The 17,676-nt window shown below is 51.9% G+C and overlaps 1 protein-coding gene across 3 annotated transcripts in view; it reads left to right on the forward strand.

Moving 5' to 3' along the window:
- The window catches only part of LOC149122126 (beta-microseminoprotein-like), a 48,259-nt gene that overhangs the window by 4,155 nt on the left and 26,428 nt on the right, over nucleotides 1-17,676 (forward strand). For 2 of the 3 annotated variants that reach the window (XM_089313677.1, XM_089313678.1), the window contains exons 2-4: nucleotides 8,017-8,110; nucleotides 8,628-8,760; nucleotides 9,352-9,491. In XM_089313677.1, coding sequence (XP_089169803.1) covers nucleotides 8,637-8,760; nucleotides 9,352-9,491 — 264 coding nt within the window. In that variant the 5' untranslated portion in view covers nucleotides 8,017-8,110; nucleotides 8,628-8,636. The remainder of the gene's footprint in view (nucleotides 1-8,016; nucleotides 8,111-8,627; nucleotides 8,761-9,351; nucleotides 9,492-17,676) is intronic. The other variant, XR_016221138.1, reaches the window with a different exon arrangement.

Genomic DNA, 17,676 nt, shown 5'->3' on the forward strand with positions numbered 1-17,676 from the left:
CCTGAGGCCAGGGGCTCTGCCAATGTCCTTCTGTGCTACCTCTGCCTTCCCAGAGCAGGAGAGACTGAATCAGGCCTCCGGGCCTCCTCACTGGGCTCTCAGGCCCCACAGGACAGGAGTCAGCCTCACCCTGACCAGCCTTCAGGGCTGCCCCCTGCAGGAGAGCCCCAGCTCCATCAAGAGAGTGGACACCCTTCTTGGACTTGGAGCTGGCCCCAGGGGCAGCCCCCACTTGAAGACTTGGGCGAGGGCGGGGCTGGCGGCTCAGTTGCTCCTTGCTCCCTGATGTCAGCCAGGGAGGTGACAGTCAACCCAGGGCCAGCCCTCTGATGGATCAGCCCTCATTCCCAGAAGCAGTTGAGAGCTGACTCTGACCGATGGAACCAGCAGGCCAGGTGGGGGCTGGGTGAGCTGAGGCCAGGCCAGGCATGAGAAGGCCCAGGTGAGGGCAGGGCCCGGTGAGCATAAGAAACGCACAAGCAGGGTCAGGTGTGGGGAGGGCCGTTAGGGACAGAGCCAGCTGAGGGCCCTAGCACACAGGACTTCCACCTCATTCCAGGCCGTCTCTATCCATTCAGGACCCAGCACAATGGCACTGGGCAGTCCTGGGCCTAGAGGCAAGGCAGGACCCCAGGGATGAGGGCTGTGGCCCTGACCGGATCCTTGTGTCCAGGCCCATTTGTGTGTGGGGAGACATGGAGGAGGCTTCTGGGGAGACGTGGATGAGGCAGAGGGGAGGGCCGGGTGGGGGCCCCAACCAAATGACCACTCCTCCTTGGCATTACTTGTCCACCACACGGGAGCCTTGCGCTCCTGAGCAGGCCCGAGCGGGTCGGCCTGCCTCAGATTGCACGCAGAGCCATACCTCGAATTTGCCAGGGTTCTGGGCCTTCCTGGTATCCACGGAGAGCATCATGGCCCACACCTTGCCGCGCACCTGGGCAGGGATGCCTTTCTCAATTCTCCGGTGGAACTACAGGAGAGAGGAGGCGCTGGTGAGACCCGCCCCAGGCCCTCTGTGGGGGGGGAGCGTAGGGTGAGACAGCAGGAAGGGGAGCCCTGGGCTCTGTGCTGTGTCCCCAGATCTGCCTGGACCTGGGCCTCCTGACCCAACAGTGAGAGGAGGGCCGAGGGCTCAGTGCAGGCTCTGTGGTGCACTCACTGCCCACACAGGGCACCAGGAACTGTGCCTGCCCTGCATCTGGGAGTGGCCCCAGGGGAGACTGGATCTTCTACTGCGACAGTGTCCTGGGTGCAAGGGCATTGGGCTGAGATGACCTGTGTCCTTTCAGGGCAGGACAGTTGTGTCTGAGAGGCACAGTGATGGGTACCGTGCATCCCAACTCCACCCCCAGTGGTCCCCAGGGGCCCTCAGGTCCAGGTACCTTCTCACTGCTGCGGTACTTGGTGAAATTTCGCAGCATCTTGTTCCATTTTTGCAGTCGGCGGCCCTCCTGATGTTTATGCTGGGAATGGAGACAGGATGGTGTGAGCCCAGCAGTGTCCTCTGGAGAAGCCACGGATGCAGCTCAGGAGGCTGTGGACAACTCAGCTGGGAGGAGCCAGCAAAGGGGCAGACCACGGCACCCAGACCTTCCAACTAGGGGAGCCTCAGGGGCTTGGGCTCTGCCCACAGGACAAGCCATCCTCAAGCCAGTCCCATCTCATCCAGGAAAGTGGGTCACAGTGGCCCACAGGCGGGGACCTCAGAGCTGCAGGCCTGCTCTGGGGCATGTGGGCCTCAACAGATCTCCTGGGAACTGCTGTCCCTGGAGGACCATATGGCACTCCCCTAAGCACTGCCTATACCCACAGGCCTGCTAGTTCTGCCTCCTAGATGAAGAGTCCATGGCCAAGGTCAGCTTACCCATTGCACTGCCAGGCATCCATGCCTGGGCGGCTTCTGCTTACTGAAAGGCAAGAGAGACAACACCATGAGAATGGGCACTGAACCACGCATGGTCCACTTCCCAGCAAGGCTGGGACAGGACCTGTGTCCTCCTCACCCTGCTGAGGTGCAGCCCAGGGCACAGAGAAGGGCAGGGAGGGGGCAGCCATGCTGCAGGCAGACACCCAGCAGGGGCTGGGACCGTGAGCATAGGGAGCCCAGGGCCAGGGAGGAGCCCTTGCTGCCAGTGCTGTGAGTGTGCAGCTGGGACTCGAAGCACCTGGGACCACCACACCTCCCTGGGTACCCCCCTGCCCACCCTCCTCCCTATGCACTGGCTGCCTGAGGTGCCTGCTCCCCACCTCACCCTCCTCAGCCCGGACCGTGGCCATCTCTCCACCACTCGGCTCCTGCTTTTTCTCCAGGTTCTGGCACAACATGGAGCCAGAACCCCCATCCCCGAGAGCTAAGGTGGCCGAGACGGCTCCATCCCTCTAGGTCACCGGAGCCCACCCTCCAGCCACGGGGCCTCCAAGTCTGTCTCTTGCCCTCAGGTCCCACTCCTCCCAGCACAGTGCCCTCCGCTGCAAACCCCTCTGTCCCGGTCTGTACTGGGGAAGCCTGCAGGCAGGTTCGGAGCCTTGAGGTCACATCCCTGGCCGTCCCTCAAGCCAGGCCTTTAAGCCTTTAGCTTGGCCCCTGAGACCCAGGTACCTCCTGGACAACTGCCACCTTCTAGGCTGGTGCCCCAACCCTGTGGCCACAGCTCTGGAATGCTGATGGCCCGGTTGTGTCCCCTAGGAGCAGGGCAAGACCCTCAAGCCACCCCCTCTACTTAGCATGAACAGAGGCCTCAGAGGCAGTGTGCCCCGTGCTTGCCCCATGTCCAGTTCTGTCCCTGCCTGCAGTTTGGATTCACTCACTGGGTCATCAGCTCTGGCCACACGCTGACCTGTGCCTGCACTGTGACAACAGCTTGGATCAAGGAGGGGGCCTGGGGACAGGTGTGCTACCTAATGGTGGGGTTTCTGACCCTGGTCCCTCCCCTGGGTGGATCGGGGTGCAGAGGACTCACCGCAGGAAGCCAAGTTTGTCTGGGACAAGGGCTCCACTCTCGTTGTCCTCTTCTCCCAGGTGAAACTGGGGCCCTTTACGGGGACCCTGCAGGGGAGAGGGGACCCAGGTGAAAAGTCCGGGTCTCAGTCACTGAGGGAAGCTGAGCCACCCTCCCCACTGTGTCCCCAGGGAGGTGGGGTCTGGCTCTCACAGGCACAGTACTTGAGGCAGGGTCCTACCTCCTCTCCCAGCACCCTGGCCCGTACCTGCTCATATTTCAAGATGATCCCTGCTCGCTCCTGGGCCCTGCCGGACCTCAGGGCGTCCATATCCAATCTGTAAGACACACACGCACATGTGAGCCAGCACAGGGAGCCCACGGGAACTGCTGCCCTGAGGGCTGTCCCCCTGGTCAGAGGGGGGACAGCCACACAGCCAGGTGGGCGGGCACCTGGTGGTCGGGTCCCAGGAGGAAGACTTGTCCAGAGCACAGGGACTAGGGACGGTTGGGGAAGGACAGCCCCCACCTTGCCTCCCCTGCCCTGGGAAAGGATGCTCTTCTCCCAGCCTGGCATCCACGTGTCCTCCAGGGAGCCCAAGTCCAAGGGTCTCCCTGGCCCTCTCCCAGCCCCCGCGTCTCTAGGGCTCTCAGAGCCAGCCTCGCTGCCCCACCTGATACCAGCTGATCCAACACCTAGTCTTGAACCTGTGTCTGACACAGACTCACACCAAGGCCCATTCGACACTGATGCCCAGCAGAGTGGGAGGAATGAGACGACTGTATACACGCTCTGCACACAGGGGCCCACTGAGAGCTCAGCCACATCACTCATGGAACCTGGCGTGGGAGACCAGTGCCACCCACCTGGCGTGACCTTCCCCATGTCACAGCTCATGCACAGAGCAAGTCCCACTCACCTCCATCGCGAATCCATTGGATTCTAGCAAAAGTGCCTCCTGCCTACGCTACCAACATCTGGTCAGTTGGGCAGTAGATGCACTACTGACCGCTGGTTGCCGACAACCCAGAGTGCACAGTTCTCAGTGACTGTGATGTCACAGAATCCTGCCAGCCAATCCCAAGTGACACACAGCTCTGGCAAGGGGTCAGGGTTCTCATCCCGGCTTCATAAAAAGTCACCAGAAGTGGGGCCTGTGTTCTCCCCAGGGCCCAGGTGAAGAGGGCAGGGCTCTGGCAGAACTGCCCCAGAACCAGGGGTGCCAGGGCCCTCTGCCACCTGCCGTAACGGTCCCAAGTCTCAGGCAACCTGCACCTCCTGCCCCTCCTTTCTTCCTCTGCAATTTTATTACAGCACAACTGTGAAAGCCTTTCTCTATGAACACAAGGTGGCACAGGGAGCCCCATCATGGCCTGTCCATCTCCCTGAGGTCCCCACACTCGGGACTGCCCTTGCAATGACCTGAATGGAGACTCCCAAGGCTGCAGCCTCCTGTCCTACCACAGGCCCCACCCCAGCACTCCCAACCCCTGCCGACCCCTCCTGCTCTGTTCCAGCCCTTCTTCCCAGGAGTTTTAGGAGGTAGACACCGGCATCCTCCTGGGATGGGGGGAGGGGAGCAGCCCGCTGAGCACCACCTGCATAGGACCTCAAGCCAGCGTGGTCCAGACTGTCCAGAGCGGGAGCCAGGGCCCTGTCCTGACACTGACCATGGCTTCAGGCACAGAGCACTGAGAACTCCTGGGCACCAGCTCCTGAGCCGCACGCTGGTAACACCGGGCTGCTGCTGACCATAAGGACAGGGACAGCATGCATCGGGCAGGAGCAGCCACAGGCCCACAGTTCCCCGGGGTGCTGATCACCGGGACACCCACCCCTGAGGGATGCAGGGGTCACTGCCAGCAGCAGCTCAGCCCTTCCAGCCCCTGGGCTGCTCGTGGTCAGCACGGGCTCTGCAGAGCTCAGGGACCCTAGCAGGGTTGGCCCAGCCTCAAGGCTTCCAGCTTTGGCTGCCTTCCTGCTGCTTCCTCGCTGCTTACTCCGGGGAGGGGGAGCTGTCTTCTACTGTGGGGTGCGCATGTATTTCTCTATGTGCATCATACGTGTGTGCCTAAGGTGGGTGTGCTCCAGGCCTCCCCCAGGACTAGAAGCTCCACGCCTGAAGCACCCGGTCCTTGTCACTGTCACCTCATGGCATGCAGGCTACACTGAGATGGCACCAAGTGTCCCCCCATTTTCCCACCCCGCCTTGCTGGGCTGCTTTGGTGCAGTCAGGTGGGCTTGCAGCGGGCACAGCCCCATGGCAAGGCGGGAATCTGCACTCCTTCAAGAACTCTTGTTGCCTTCAGAGCAGTGCTCATTGGTGAGGCTGACACGATGGCCCCAGGCTGATGGGTTCAGGAGGCACCCGGGATGAATCTGCTCTGGGTGACAAGGCAGCTGGCTGCACAGCCCCTGCCAACCTGGCCCAGCATGGAGGACACCCGGGGGGAGGGATGAACTCACCTCTGCAACGTGGCTTCTGTCCCCTACTGTCAGGTGACATCCCACCTGTTGGCCATCTCCTCCTCTGTCAGGACCCTGGAGGTGGATGAGGAACAAAAGATGCACCTGTCTCCAGCCCCTCCCTGCCCTGCCTCAGGCCCCAGGACAGCCTCTCCTGCTCACCCCATCATGGTCAGGGCAGTGACAACCCAAGTCTCATCTGCAGCCTGCCCGGTACCACAGAGTCCAGCGTCCCCATCCCCTGCACATGCACCACAGCACTCTCTGTTCCACTTCCTCGTTGTAAGGAGCCCCTCCTGTGCCCAGGAACCCATGCAGGTGTCCCCCTCTGCTGTCCTGCCCTACCTTGACGCAGCACTCACCAACCCCTGGAGAAACTTCTCCCCAGACACGGGGGCAGGAGGCCTCCCTGCACCCCTTAAAGCCATGCAGCCATGGCGTTGTCCTGCCTGTCAGTTTCTTCCCAGTCCTCATGGCAGCCTTGTTCGCCTCATCACCTGAAGGTCACGGGCGTGGGCAGTTTCTCTTTAGTCTCCCTGCCCTGCAGACTTGCTAGCAAACAATAGAATGCAAATAAATACCAATAAGTTGAAAACCATGGGATTCTCACACATTCGGTGTGGAGTTGATGGCCTGTTTAGTCCAGAAAGAGACCGAGGGTGATAAATGCTCATCCCCAGACCTCCTCTTCCACAGCTATCAGGGGACAGAAGAGTTACTGAGCCAGCAGGAAACACCTCTCACACCTGGGGGCCCTGCTCAGGGGCAGGAGCCAAGACTCGGGAGTGGATGCTGCCTGGCCCACAACGCTGTGCATCCGGGAGAGTTGGAGAATGAACCAGATGGACGATTCTCTCTCTCTCTCTCTCTTTCTCTCTCTCTCCTGCTCTCTTTATGTAACTCTTACTCTCAAATAAACAAATCATATATATGTACATATATAAAAACATTAATTAGTGGAGCTGTAGAGCCTTTCTATTACTATATATATATATATATATATATCACTACACTGTTACACTGTATACATATTTTTTTTTCTAGTGAGCACTTGTAGTCTTCACCAAAACAAACTGCTCATGGGCCTTAATACCACTTGTTCAAATTTGAAAGGTTTTTTTAAAAAAATATTTATTTATTTATTTGAAATTCAGAGTTACACAGAGAGAGGAGAGGCAGAGAGAGAGGTCTTCCATCTGCTGGTTCACTCCCCAGTTGGCTCAGCTGCACCTATCTGAAGCCGGGAACCAGGAGTTTCTTCCAGGTCTCCCATGTGGGTGCAGGGGCCCAAGGACTTGAACCATTTTTCTTCTCTATAATCTTTTTTGTGGCTAAATGATCTTACCTAGTTGTGTATTTTAATTTTCCACTTATTGGCTTTGGTTATTATATTATAGAGTTTTGCTTTGTGTTTACCATGAGTCTTACTAAAACATTTTTGGCTTATCAAAAGCTTGTTTGACATGTAGACATCTTGGCATAAGGAAAAAACAAGGGGCTTGGTCCATGGCATGTTAGGTTAATCCTCTGCTTGCGGTGCCAGCATCCCATATTGGTGCCAGTTCTGGTCCCGGTTGCTCCTCTTCCAATCCAGCTCTCTGCTATGGTCTGGGAAAGCAGTAGAAGATGGCCCAAGTCCTTGGGCCTCTGTACCCACTTGGGAGACCGGCAGGAAGCACCTGGTTCCTGCCTTCAGATCCGCGCAGCTCTGCAGTGCAGCCACTGGGGAGTGAACCAACGGACAGAAGACCTTCCCCTCTGTCTCTTCCTCTCACTGTCTTTTACTCTACCTCTCAAATTCTTCAAAAACAAACAAACAAAAAAAAAACAAGAGATACATACTAATAAAGAACACTAAAATTATACTCCTTTCCTTCCTACATTTTGAATTTTTGATGTCTACTTTTAAATCTATATTATCTATTATTTTTAGTGGAATTATTATTCTTAATTCTTTTGCTTGTTATTCTTCATACTAAACATATGGATTGTGGATGTCCTTGTTTACAATATGGGAGCATTCTGAATTTGTGTATTTAGTGACTTGTACCAGTGAGTTTTCCACATTCTAATATTTTTTCTTACTCATTAGCATCTCTTTCTTCCAGTTTAAAAAACTTCCTTTCTTGTAGGACAGATCTATAAGACAATAACCTCTCTCACCTCTTGTTTTTCAGAGAATAACATTATCTGTCCTCCATAACAGAATGATAACTTTGCTAGATCCAATATCCCTGGTCAGCAGGTTCTCCAAGAACATTGTGAGAATCACATCTCTTTTCGTGCCATCTGTAAATCCTGCCCTATCACTCTAGAAGTGAACTGGGACAGTCTGGTGTGTCATTCACTTCCTTTCTCTTGCAATGTTGAGACTCATCTTTTCCCTGGAGACAAATTTGATTTTAATACATCCCGGGATGGACTTGGTTGAATCAAATCTAATTGGTGACCCCATGCCTTCCTGTCACTTGGATCACTGTACCTTTCTGCAGACTTCAGGATGGTTCTGTATTATCTAGTTGTGTGTACTGACTACCAATTTAATATTCTCAGTTCCTCTTGACCCACAATAATGTAGATATGTTTGTTTGTTTTTATTGTTTGAAGGTAGAGAGATCTTTTATCAGCTGGTCCACTCTGCAGATGCCCACACAGCTGGAGCTGAGACAAGTGAAAGCCAGGAGCCCAGAGCTCAATCCAGGTACCTCACATAGGTGACAAGGGCCCAAATACTTCAGCTATCATCTGACACCTCCCAGGGTGTACATTATCAGGAAATTGGATTCAGAAGCAGAGCTAGTGCTCAAACCCAGGCACTGCAATATGAAATGTGAGTATCCTCGCCAGTGTCTTCACCACTGCACTGAAGAGATACACCAGATGTGTGTACCTTTCAAAGAATCCTAAAATACACGTAAGCCTTTTCATACTTGTTGGAATTTTTTTTATTTTTTGCTCCTCCATATGTTCATTTTCAAATAGCCTATATTTGAGTTTACTGCTTCTTCTGTTTGATATAGTTTCCCATTGATACATTCTATCATATTCTAAGTTTTGGTTAGTATAATTTTAGCTTAAAGATTTCTGTTTGGTTTTTGAAAATTACCTTCATTTCTTGAGGGCCGGCACCGTGGTGCAGTAGTTTAATTCTCTGCCTGAGGTGCTGGCATCCCATATGGGCGCCAGTTCTAGTTCTGGCTTCTCCTCTTCCCATCCAGCTCTCTGCTATGGCCTGGGAAAGCAGTAGAAGATGGGGCAAATCCTTGAGCCCCAGCACCTGCATGGGAGACCTGGAAGAAGTTCCTGATTCGTGGCTTCGGATCGGCACAGCCCCACCATTGCAACCATTTGGTGAGTGACCAATGAAAGAAGACCTTTCTCTCTGTCTCTCCCTCTCACTATCAGTAACTCTACCTCTCAAATAAATAAATACTTTTTAAAAAAAGAAAACTACCTTCATCTCTAGTAAGCCTCCTCCTCTGAGTATTGAATAGTTGTGCCATCTTCTCTTGAAGCTTAGTGAGTTGCAATACAGCAGCTCTTTTTAATTCTACATCTGAGAATCTGTACATGTCAGTTGCCGTCTGTCTGACCTCTGAAAACTTACTTTGTTCCTTAAGTGAGGTTGTGGTTACTTGAAAGTTCTTGATGCTTGTAAGTACACTACATCATCTTCAACTTGAGGGATTGTTTCCTTGAGCCTTCAAATTGTGGCTTTGTTTTTGACTTTCCTTCCAGAAATTCCAAGCAGTCTATTTTCAGAGCATATGGACACTTGGGCTGTTTCAGCTCTAGATTGCAACATAAGTCTGCTGTTGATGTGTTGTCACTGTTTTAGCACTAGAGAGTGCTCCAAGCCCAGGTTTGTCCTAATGCTGCGGTTGGTGTTTTGTTCAAAGTTAACTGAGGAAGTGCCTAAGTAGGGATAGTCTATCATTGCAGTCCTGTTCCTGGTGCTGAGCCAGATGCCAAGTACCACGCCACCAATGCCAAAATGGCAATCACTGCTGGAGCCCAAGACCCATGCTTCCGGTCCTGAAGTGGACTCACTTCCATCATCCATCAGTGATGCTGTTTGGAATGTAAGTCTGATTAACGTGGGTCACAGGTCTCCACCTGGCACTCCTGGCACTGGGGTCAATCAAGAAGCAGGGGCTTGGGGAAGGGAAATGTTGGGATAGGAACAGTGTCAGGTATTTATCAGATGGGCACTGAGTCACAGGGCACAATCCTGAAATCACTTTGTTTCTCAGTGGCTGGGGTCTTGTTCTGTACTCTTTCCAAGATTGAGAAAGGGATGGTTGAGGCAGTCCCCTTGACACCTCACTAAAGAGGACACTTGGGCTCAGTCTGTAGCCACTGGCTTGGGAGCAATGGCCCTGGGGCCCTGTCTGGCACCATGTTTCATAGTAGTGAGCCTGGTACTGGGTTTAACATCAAAGGTCTGGGTGCAATTCCTCCTCTCTCCTCCAAGCAGAAAACCAGACACCCCTTTCCCTGCTACTTGGATCTGAGAGGTGGGTATGGCTGTCCTCTTTTCTTCCTGCATTCCTCAGAGTGTCTTTTCTTCTTGTTCTCACTGTGGTCACTCACCTGCTTCCTTAGATCCTGTGGTGTGGTGTAGGAATAGCTGTTCTCATCAGTGTCTGAGTGCAGTGCTGACAGCCAGAACATCTTAGCTCCCTCCTGCTGCACCTTCTAGATATTATTTGCTGTACAAACACTACCAAGTTTCAGATTATCAAAGAGGCGAGCAGTGTCAGTGCGATTGTGTCATACACAGGAAGGTTTCCCCCCATGAAGTGATCAGGACTTGTCCCTACCATTCCTTGGAGATCATCTGTAATTTCAGAGTATGAAAAAGATGTCAAGGCCGGCGCCGTGGCTCACTAGGCTAATCCTCCGCCTTGCGGCGCCGGCACACCGGGTTCTAGTCCCGGTCGGGGCACCGGATTCTGTCCCGGTTGCCCCTCTTCCAGGCCAGCTCTATGCTGTGGCCAGGGAGTGCAGTGGAGGATGGCCCAAGTACTTGGGCCCTGCACCCCATGGGAGACCAGGATAAGTACCTGGCTCCTGCCGTCAGATCAGCATGGTGCACTGGCCGCAGCGCCCTGGCCATGGTGACCATTGGAGGGTGAACCAATGGCAAAGGAAGACCTTTCTCTCTGTCTCTCTCACTGTCCACTCTGCCTGTCCAAAAAAAAGAAGAAGTCAATATAAAAATATGAAAGATATGACAATATACATGTGATTGTGATGTGTAATTCTGGTGGACATTCAGGCTGGATAAGGGTGACTAGATAGCTTACTGAACATTATTTCAGAGTGTGTGTTGATGGTGGGGGGGATTTCTGGATGATGTAGGTGAATACATAGGTGCTGCCACCAGGGACCACAGCCTGGTCTCATCCAATATTTTTTGTAAGATTTATTTATTTATTTAAAAATCAGAGTTACACAGAGAGAGGTAGAGGCAGAGAGAGAGAGAGAGAGAGAAAGGTCTTCCATCCACTGGTTCACTCCCCAGTTGGCCACAATAGCTAGAGCTGCTGTGATCCGAAGCAGGAGCCTGGAGCTTCTTCTGGGTCTCCCATGCGGGTGCAGAGGCCCAAGGACTTAGGCCATCCTTCACTGCTTTCCCGAGCCATAGCAGAAAGATGGATAGGAAGTGGAGCAGTCATGACTCAAACCAGTGTGCACATGGGATGTGTGCACTGCAGGCAGTGGCTTTACCTGCTACTCCACAATGCTGGCCCCTGGCTTCTTTCTTACAGAGGTGTTTCCAAAGTGTGCCTGTGTTGTGCAATGTGTCAGTGCTTCTCTTTATTGCTGAATACCACAGTGTATGAATATGTTGCACTTTGCCTAGCCATCCATGGACATCTGGTTAGCTTCTACCTTTTACTTAATATGCATAATGCTAGTATAAACATTTGTGTTTCAGAAGGGTATGTTTGGTATCTGTTTTCAGTTCTCGTAGGTGTATATTTAGGAGTGGAATTGCTGGGGTAAATGATAACTTGGTGCCTACCTTTTTAAGAAACTGCCATGCAGGTCCAGTTTCTCCAAGACTGTATCAACAAGGGTTGTCTATATTTTTGACAATGGACTTCTTACAGGGTGTCCCCTTGTGCTTTGCATTTCCCTAATGTCTGATGGTGCTGGACAGTTCTTCATGTGCTTGCAGACCAGTAATAAGGCTCTTTAAAACCTTTTGATTATGATATAGTTTTTGCACTTACAGAGGAGTTACAGAATAGTTTGAAAAAGTCCTGTAGTTCCTTCACTCAGACTCACCAGACATTAACATTTGCCCTATTGGAGTTGCATTCCCATTCGTATTCTCTCCCTTTTCCCTCTCTCTGGTCTTCGTCTTTCTCTACACACATCCATACAAACACACACACACACACACACACACACACACATTTTTATTTAATAATCTGAAAGTAGCTGGACTCATCATGTCCCTTTATCCATGAATACTTTGGCATAGATTTTCTGAGAACACGGATTCTTTTCATGTAATTTCAGTACACTTCTCAAAATCAGAACACACGGCATTGATAACCAGTAATATCCAATCTGTGTTCAGACTTTATCAATCGTCCCCATATGCTAGACCCACAGCTTGCTCATCAGATTTCCTTAATCATATTTATTATTTTTTGAAATATTATTTATTTGAGAGATCAATGGATAGAGAAAGAGAAGAAGACAGAAAGACAGAGCTACTATCCATGGGTTCACTCCCCAAATGCCTGCAACTGCCAGGCTGGACCAGGGCAAAGCCGGGACCCCAGAACTCCATCTGGACCTCCCCCATGGGCCATTGTCTGCTGTCTCCCAGGTGCACTGGCAGGGGGCTGGATTGGAAGCCCAGGAGACGGGACTCAAGTCGGCACTCTGATATGGGAGGCGGGAGTGCTGCGTGGCGGTGTAACCTGCAGCGCCACAGCATTCACCCCATCCTTGGCAGGTGCACAACCTTGCCTGTCCTGGAGAGTTTGCACCGTGATTTGGTAGAAGAGTTGCCCGCTGTTTCGTGACAGTTTGGGAGAGTTTGCCTGCTTTTCCCTGGGGCTCTATTAAAGCACACGTGTTTAACACTCAGGAACAACAGGCAAAACGTGCTTCCCAGGCATGGTGGGCAGGGACTCATTCCTGCCCCATCGTTGACGATCAGCTCTGTCACTTGGCTAAGGTGCGGCCTATGGGTTGAGGGGTTAAGCAGCCAGGACAAAAGGCAGTACAAAAAATTATTGTAGTTAATAAGAAGTTTGGGGGGTGGGTGTTGCGGTGCAGTGAGTTCAGCTGCTGCTTGGGATCCCTGCATCCAACACCAGAGTGCCCCTCCGGCTGCTCGGCTTTGATCCAGCTCTCTGCTAATGCTCCTGGGAAGAGGGGGATGACGGCTGAAATACTGGAGGCCCTGCCACCATGGGGGACACCCAGATGGAGTGGCAGGCTCTTAGCTTCGGCCTGGTCCAGCCCTGGCTGATGTGGGTATTTGGGAAGAGAATGAGGAGATGGAAGGTGTCTCTCTCTCCTTTTCTTATCACTAGGTTCAGCATAGTGTGTGTGTGTGTGTGTGTGTGTGTGTGTGTGTGTATTTAAATCAGACCTGAGGTGCGAGTTACATGGAAGAAAATTCACCCAAGTGTCTCTTAGATGAGTTTTGCCAAATGTGTAGAGCCAGGTCCACATCATTGACAAAAACTCAGAATGGGTTGAAAAGGGCACACACTTTTTTTAAAAAATATATATTTATTTGTTTACTTGAAAGTCAGAGTTACATAGGAAGAAGAGGAGAGACAGAGAGAGAGAGAGAGAGACAGAGAGGTCTTCCATCCGCTGGTTCACTCCCCAATTGGCCACAATGGCCAGAGCTGTGCTGATCGGAAACCAGGAGCCAGGAGCTTCTTCTGGGTCTCCCACGCAGGGGGAACACACTTTTAAATCATAATTCAGGACTACATACATAACCAGACATGCATCACTCTAATCTTAAGGGACTTGGTCTCCTTCCTCTTGGACACATGCACCCCTAGGAGCCCAGGAGACAACGCTGGTGTCTCCTCTGTTGCTGTCACGGTGAGCTGTGGGCAGTAGGGGGACCCACAGAGAAGTCACTTTCCTGGGTACCGCAAGAAGGGAGCACAGTGTCCTTTTCCTTGCTCGACGACCCCCCTACTTACCTGGGGGTTCTGTTGCCTGCCCCCATTCCTGGGGCACCACCCTGGTGTGGTCACAGGCAGGGCATGCACTGTGTCTCTGGGACCCACTCCCCCAGCTGCCTCTCCTTTGCCCTGGCCCTGGGCTGGATGTTGAGTCTGGCTGAATGGTGGCTGTTCTTTCATGCCATCTTCTTCAAAAGCTGCCATCCCTGCCATGAGCTGGGAAAAGTCTGTTTGGAAGTTAAAGGCTGAGCCTTGAGTCCTTTCTTAATCAATGGCTGTAGAAAGCCCCATCCCTCAGCCCAGGGTACCAGGCAGAAGAGGAAGGTGGGGGAGAAACACACCTCCCTAGCTAATACTTACCAATGCCTTCCCATGGTCGGACAGGTGATTTGGGAAGAAAAAAACACAGAATTGGCCCAGCATCCCATATGGGCACTGGTTCGAGTCCCGGCTACTCCTCTTCCAATCCAGCTCTCTGCTGATGGCCTGGGAAAGCAGTAGGAGATGGCCCAAGTCCTTGGGCCCTTGCACCATGTGGGAGACCCAGAGGAGGCTCCTGGCTTCAGATCGGCCCAGCTCCAGTCATGGTGGCCATCTGGGGAGTAAACCAGCGGATGGAAGACATTTCTTCTCCATCTCTCTGTAATTCTAACTCTCAAATAAATAATACATCTTAAAAAAAAAAAAAGAACTTAATGTTGACCTACCTTAAATGTTATCATTCTTTGTCTACCTTAATCATTCTTCCTTTGGAAACAGGACAGATTAAATATTTATTAAGTATTTCTCTACATTGGTCTCCCCTGTTTTGGCCAAGAGGCAAATTAAATATTTGTCTACCTTAATCCTTCATCCTTTTGAATGTAAGACAAACAAGATAAGGGCAAGTTCTTGTCGATTTTTTTAATCTGATTGTTTTTGGTAGTGCAGCAGGTGAGAAGGTCAAGACAAGGTCAAGATGATTGGAGAGGGTGTAGGAGCTTAGATCCTGTCCTGGGGCGTGCACATGGGCTTCAGGGAAGGGAAGGTATGTTCCGGGCAGCGTGGGGGATGGCGCAGGTGCTGGCTGGGCCGCGTGAAGGTAACGGGGTAGGGGTATGGGAAGGGGCCATGTCTAACCTTCACCTCAACCTAGGGTTGTTTAAGATGCAACAGAGAGCTGGTCTCTGAGCAGACAAAGTTTCCTTTCCAACACCATTTGTGCTTCTCCCAGCATGCTGTGGGTCGGTCTCAGAGACCCCCGGTGTGCGGGCTGAGTCCTAGCCACTGTGGTGGCTTCACTTTTGCACCGTGAGATTGGAGACATGGCTCCATGCAGTCCGCAGAAAGTGATCTCCAGGCACTCGGGTGTAGCAGATGAGAAGCAGGATGGCACTCTGGAGAAAGGACAGCTGCCCAGGATTCCCTCAGTGGCTCGGACAGTCCAAGGTCATCAGCAGAATGGAGCCGGGAGTTTCTTCCAGGTCTCCCACATGGGTGCAGGGCCCAAGGACTTGGGCCATCATCCACTGCTTTCCCAGGCCATAGCAGGGAGCTGGATCGGAAGTGGAGCAGCTGGGATTCGAACTGGCGCCCACCTGGGATGTGGGTGCTGCAGGCAGAGGCTTAACTTTCTGTGCCACAGCACTGGCCTCCACCTCTGCTTTTGATCCAAATCCTGCTGCATGTGCCTGGGAAGACAGTAGTTGATGGCTGAAGTACTTGGGTTCCTGCCACTTATGTAGGAAACCCGGATGGAGTTCCTGGCTCCTGGCTTTGGCCTGGTCCATGCATAGCATTTGAGGAATAACCCAGTGAATGGAAGATCTGTGTGTGTGTGTGTGTGTGCGCGCGCACTCTGTCACTCTTTCAAATAAAAAAATAAAACATCAAAAATTAATAAAAGAGACAGTTCATCCCCCCAAAAGAACTTTGATCCCAGTTGTGTCTGATGAACCTAGGCCATTTTCTTTAAGCTTCTGAACACTGACCAGCTAGACATCTAAACTTAGAGTAAGCTGTATTTTCTCTCTATGTCTATTTTCTTACAAAAATAGTAATACCTAGGGCTGGTGCTGTGGTATAGTAGGTTAAGCCTCTGCCTGTGGCACCAGCATCCCATATGGGCTCTGGTTCAAGTCCTGGATACTCCACTTCTGATCCAGCTCCCTGCTAATGTGCCTGGGGAAGCAGAGGAAGATGGCCCAAGTGCTTGGGCCCTGTATCCACATGGGAGACCCAGAAGAAATTCCTGGTTCCTAGCTTTGGCCTGGTCCAGCCCTGACTGTTGCTGCCATTTGGGGAGTGAACTAGCAGATGGAAGACTCTCTCTCCCTCTCTCCCTGTAACTCTTTCAAAATAAATAAAAAATAAATCTTTTTTAAAAAACCAGTAATACCTTCCCTCCAATGCAATCATTTCAATATGAGACTCAAAGGAGTCAGGTTTATGTGAAAGCAATACACAGGGTCTCTAATTATGCTCCCCCAGAGGATTCCCAGGATCTACTGGATCCAAAGAAATTCTAGAGACACAAGAGAGAAAACTGGATTATGTCATATATTGGTCTATTTTGCTTACTATCACAAAATACCCAAGGCTGGATAACTTTATAAAGGAAAGGGGTTATTTAGCTCACAGGTGTAGAAGTTCAAGGGCCTGCGTCTGGTGACAGATTTCTTCCAGGCAGGGAGACCTGAATGTCTGCACCTGCACCTGCTGCCTCCTTGTGCATCTCCCTCTCCCTCTCCCTCTCCCTCTCCCTCTCCCTCTCCCTCTCCCTCTCCTTCTCCCTCTCCCTCTCCCTCTTCCCTCCTCTTCTTCCCCCGCCCCGCTACCAATTATCCACCAGTATTTTAGTCCTAGTAGCTCTATGATTTTGTTTAATCCTAGTCACCTTCCAAAGATCTGACCTTTAAATACCAGGGTCAAATTGAATTTCCACCCTCCTAACACCTGACAAGGGCATCAAATTTCAACCCATGAGCCTTTGGGGAGCACGGACAAACCAGTGTGGCAGAAATGAATTCTTCACACAGCTCCGGCCATTGTGGCCATCTGCAGAGTGAACCAGCAGATGAAAGACACCTCTCTCTCTCTCTCTCTCTCTCTGCCTCTGCCTCTCTATAACTCTGCCTTTCAAATAAATAAATCTTAAAAAAAAAAAAAGAAATGAATGCCTCATTCATTTGGCAAACATCTGTCTGGTGTCTCCTTTATGCAGCCTGGAGCTTGAAGGAATGGATTACAGGGGTGACAGGGGTGCCTCTTCCTCCCATTGTTGAAATCGGTCTACATTTTCATTGAAATCGCCCTGCTGGGGGCCAGCGCTGTGGTGTAGCAGGGTGAGCTGCTGTTGTTGGCAGTGCCAGCCTCCCATGGGGTGGGGGAATGGTTCAAGTACCAAGAGGCGCTGCTTCCAATTCAGCTCCCCGCTAAGGCTCCTGGGAAAGCAGGGGATGATGGACCGGGTGCTTGTCCCTTGAGCCCATGGGGGAGACCTGGAAGAAGCTCCTGGCCCTGGCTTCAGCCTGGTGCAGCCCTGGCGTTGAGGCCATTTGGGGAGTGAACCAGTAGTAGATGGAGAATCTCTCTCTTGCTCTCGCTCTCTGCCTTTCACATAAAATTAAAAATAAAAAATTCTGTAAGAAAAAAGAGTTTCCATAAAAGAATATGCTATAAAGCAAATCTCCTGGACCAGAAAGCATTTGTCCCCAAGTTCCACACTGTGGCTCGCTCCTGCCTGCTGAGGACTCAGAATACTGAAAGCCCAGGAAGCTAAGAATAAGTTTCCATCACTAACTCAGCAGCCCTAGACCAGGAGCAAGGGAGACCACCCAAGTGGCCCATCAGAAGCGGCCACTCGCCCTCTGTGCCATTTTCGTGCCATCCCAGGGGGAAAGTCAGAAGTGCTCTACAAAGGAAAGCTGTGTGGTTGCCAGCAGCCATAACTAAACCCGCCTTGGGATCTTAAAAGCTGGCTGTGCCAGATGCAGTAACGGTCCAGGAAGCTTACCTGCCCACTTCCTGTGGACGCTAGGGGACTGGTGTTCTCCCTGGTGGTGGTGGTGGTGGTGTGTGCTGGGGTCACCATGGCCAAGTGCAATGC

The sequence above is a fragment of the Oryctolagus cuniculus genome, chromosome 15 (genome assembly GCF_051225735.1).
Source record: "Oryctolagus cuniculus isolate XC-2025 breed Fujian yellow rabbit chromosome 15, ASM5122573v1, whole genome shotgun sequence".
In the NCBI taxonomy this organism is placed as follows: Eukaryota; Metazoa; Chordata; class Mammalia; order Lagomorpha; family Leporidae; genus Oryctolagus; species Oryctolagus cuniculus.